Here is a 3,977-nt window from a genome sequence, read left to right as displayed (position 1 = left end):
CGCGGACCCTCCCACCTCCCTCCTCTGCGCGCAGCACCACGGCTCCGCCGCCGAGACGCAGCTTTATTGGGGATGTGCTTGCCCGTCCTCGCCCCATCACCCGCCGCCCCGACAGCGCGGTCCCACAGGGGTTAAAGCCGCACTGGCTACCGACCCTGGACAGGAAGTGGCTGCCGGGCGGGGGCGGGGTGTGTGTGTGTGTGTGTGTGTGGAGCGTGCAGGCGAGCGCTGCGACCAGATGTGCGGCTCCAGCTCCAGATGTTCTTCATCTGCTCCGCACCCGCCGTCTGAGCTCCTCCCCCCGCTCGGCCTCTGCCAGGCCGGGGAGTGGATGGAGGTCACCTGGAGGCAGTTAGGGGTCAGCTCCCGACACAGGAGGCGTCCTCAGTGGGGGCTTTGGTGAGGGGACCCTGAAGCCTCCACCGAGTCCTTTCCGATCCCGGCGGCTCTGGGACTTGGGGTGCCGCCGCCGTCACTCGCAAGCTAGCTTCCCGTCGAAGCTGGAGAGGGCGATGGCGAAGGCCTGCAGGGCGCACAGCGGGTACCGGTAGTCTAGGGTGAAGGCGTCCTCGGCCACGCGGCCGAACTGCAGCACGATGTAGTCGGCTGTGGACCAGCAAGGGCGGGCGTCTCAGCCCTGGGCCCTGCCTGGCAATCCATGCCCTCGACCGCGGGGCAGTTCCCCTCCCGGGCCTGGGGACCTCAGTACTCAGCCGCCTTCGTTATACCTGCCCCACCTGCAGCTTTACCTCCCTCGGACTGTAAGCCCCTGAGGACAGGGACCCGGCCTTATCTTCTGCCGCCCGGGGCTATGCACGAACCGCCACTTAAGTATAGGAAACTGTCAAACTTCCTCAAACCTAGATTCCTCCCTTGCCAACTTTTCTGCTGCATTCTGACCCCATTTTCCTCCCCTCCCCCCCAACCCACCCCCAGTCCCATCTCAGAGCACCAGGCTCAATCCCGGACTAACCCTCTGGTTCCCTCTTCATCCTGTGGCCCAGCTCAGCCCCCAACACCTCCCCCAGCATCCATAGGGACAGGAAGTTGCTAAAAATACCCCCAACCTCATCAGACCAGGCTCCACCAGAAATGTGATCTGGAGAGCAGTTATCCAAGGCCTGGGGACAGGTGACACTGGGAGCACATCTCTAGGATCGAGTGGGGGATGGGGAAGTTGCTCCCTGTTAGCTGCCCTGGGAACCTGGATCCCTTGGGAGACACCTTTCCATTCCCAAGCTTCCTTAACCTAGTGCAGACCTCTCCCCACGCTTGTAACGGGGACGTTTTTACTTAATTTATGTTATGGGTGCATCTTGTTGCCCTAAATCTTCAAGGGCAGGCCTTTCACCTCCTTTGAGAGAAGACAGTAGAGTAGGTGCTCAGAAAGGCTTGATTAATATTCCCTACTCCTAAAGGTCTAAGGGGGTTCTGATTCCAGCGTGATCTTTACTAGCTGTGTGATCTTGGGCAAGTTACCGAACCTCTCTGTTCCTCAGTTTTCTCATCTGCCAAGTGGGGATAATAGTACTAAGTACCTTCCTCCCAGGGTTGTTGAAAAGATCTAATGATTCCATCTCTGTGAAACCCTGAGGACAGTGCCTGCCACATAGAAAAGACCGTGTAAGTGTCTGTGAAGTAGAATCTGAGAAGCCCGGGCAAGGGCTGCCCGCTCTGGGCCCAGCACTATGACCTGCGTTGGGCTGTCAGTGGTTTTCAAACTCCAGCAGCTTAACTCTCCCTTTGACACAGTCTTACCCAGACTATCCCAGTTTCTGCTCAGGACTCTGGTAAATGCTAGAACGAGGGCCTGGAAGAATGAGCCTAAGACACCTGCGTGGAATCCCTGAGGCTCCTGGGGGCACAGTGTCAGTGCCCCTGGAGAAAAGAGCCACCTTCATAGATGTTCTGGCTCCAGGGAGAGAAAGATGGTGGGCAAAGGCGTGAGCCAGGGCTGGGTCCGGAGGTTGTGGGGCCAGCTGGTCTCGGCCCTCATACTCACGGTCATCAGCGTGCACGATCTGGAAGTTCTTGACGGAGGCCTGCGTGACTCTGCCTTGGAAGTTGAGGGTGTAGGAGCCAGTGGCTTCGTTCCAGAATGGTGGCTTGTTGTGCAGCTCAATGAGGCTCTCCAGAGTCTTGTTCTGCCAGCGCACCAGCAGCCCATCGCTGGCCTGGGGGGCCAGGGAGGTATTGGGAGAGGATGGTTAGGGGGGTGGATATCTCAGGACTGACAGGGGATGGGGCCTGGGACCTATGTGTGCCCTTGCACAGCCCGGAAATCAGCATCCACTTGGGGTATCCTTGACGTGGGGTATCCTTGAGAGCATGCATGGCTTCTGGTACCCTTGTGGGCAGGGTGTGCATATGTGGGAATGGGGCTTGCCTCGGGATGCCAAAGTGGAGGGTGGAAAATGGAAAGTAGTCCAGCTGTCGTGGCTCAATGGTTGAGCGTTGACCTATGAACCAGGAGGTCACAGTTCGATTCCCGGTCAGGGCACATGCCCAGGTTGCAGGCTCAATCCCCAGTGTGGGGCGTGCAGCAGGCAGCCAATCAATGAATCTCTCTCATCATTGATGTTTCTATCTCTCTCTCCTTCGCACGTCCTCTCTGAAATCAATAAAAAATATTTTTTAAAAAAAACATTAAAAAAAGAAAATGGAAAGTAGCATCTGGCACACAGTAGGTGCTCTGTGCCATCCGTATCCAAGCGTCCTTCCATGCTGGCACCTGATGACAAGGATGAACCTACATCATGGATGGGACCTACAAGGAGCGCACAGTTGAGCTTGGGGAGACACACAGGTGAACAGTGATTACGATAAAGTGTCCTGGGAGAGTTTCTGGAAGGAAGGAGTGGCCTGGGTACGGGTGCTCTTGAGATAGTCACAGTTCGATTCCCGGTCAGGGCACATGCCCGGGTTGCAGGCTCAATCCCCAGTGTGGGGCGTGCAGCAGGCAGCCAATCAATGAATCTCTCTCATCATTGATGTTTCTATCTCTCTCTCCTTCGCACGTCCTCTCTGAAATCAATAAAAAATATTTTTTTAAAAAAACATTAAAAAAAGAAAATGGAAAGTAGCATCTGGCACACAGTAGGTGCTCTGTGCCATCCGTATCCAAGGGTTCTTCCATGCTGGCACCTGATGACAAGGATGAACCAGACATTCTGGGACCTACCAGGAGCGCACAGTTGAGCTTGGGGAGACACACAGGTGAACAGTGATTACGATAAAGTGTCCTGGGAGAGTTTCTGGAAGGAAGGAGTGGCCTGGGTACGGGTGCTCTTGAGATATTTCTTTACTGAGTTTCCTTGGCACCCGTCACGTTCATGGCCTGGAGTGAGTCTACTCAAGATCATGTTCTCCTGGCCTGGCCTGTGGGGCTCAGTTGGCTGGGCGTCGTCCCTGGCACTGAGGGGCTGCCGGTCAGGGCACAGGCGGGGTCTCGAGCTCAGGCCCCAGTGAAGGGCATGCAGGAGGCAGCTGATGGGCATGCCGCTCTCACATTAATGTTTCTCTGTCTCTCCCCCTTCCTCTGTCTCAAAATCAATTAAGCAAATTTTTTTTTTTTTTAAATCATCCCCCAAGAAGCCTTCCTGACCCCGTGTCTGATTTAGGTGTTTTAGCACTGAGCTTCCATGACACGTGCTCACTTCTCCCACTGCGTGTAATGGACAGACACTCTAAGGCAGGCACAGTATTTGAGTCATATCTCTGTGCCTCGGTTTCCCTCAGTTGTGAGGACTGAATAAGTTAACAGCGCGGGACGTGTTATTTAAATCAGTTCCTGGACCAGAGTAAATGTTCCCTAAAGATCAGATACTGTTTTGACGGTCACTGTTGTGCTGGTTTTGGATCTCCAGAGCCCGGTTTTAACCAATGGTTGTGTAATGAAGGCCCTGAGATGGTGAAGAGCGACCACAGCAGCGCTGGGTGGTTCTCACTGAGCCCAGGGGTGCGGGGACACTGGCCCT

General features: G+C 55.4%; 1 protein-coding gene across 1 annotated transcript in view; it reads right to left on the bottom strand.

Moving 5' to 3' along the window:
• Positions 1-382: 382 nt before the first annotated feature.
• Positions 383-3,977, bottom strand: part of TULP1 (tubby like protein 1) — an 18,868-nt gene continuing 15,273 nt past the window's right edge. The window contains exons 11-12 of the mRNA XM_014529583.1: positions 2,003-2,174; positions 383-606 (exon numbers count right to left, since the gene is read on the bottom strand). Coding sequence (XP_014385069.1) covers positions 473-606; positions 2,003-2,174 — 306 coding nt within the window. The 3' untranslated portion in view covers positions 383-472. The remainder of the gene's footprint in view (positions 607-2,002; positions 2,175-3,977) is intronic.

This window comes from Myotis brandtii, unplaced genomic scaffold (assembly GCF_000412655.1).
Source record: "Myotis brandtii unplaced genomic scaffold, ASM41265v1 scaffold687, whole genome shotgun sequence".
Lineage (NCBI taxonomy): Eukaryota > Metazoa > Chordata > Mammalia > Chiroptera > Vespertilionidae > Myotis > Myotis brandtii.
The sequence above is the reverse complement of the archived record's forward strand: the minus strand, read 5'-3'. Positions and strand labels throughout refer to the sequence as shown.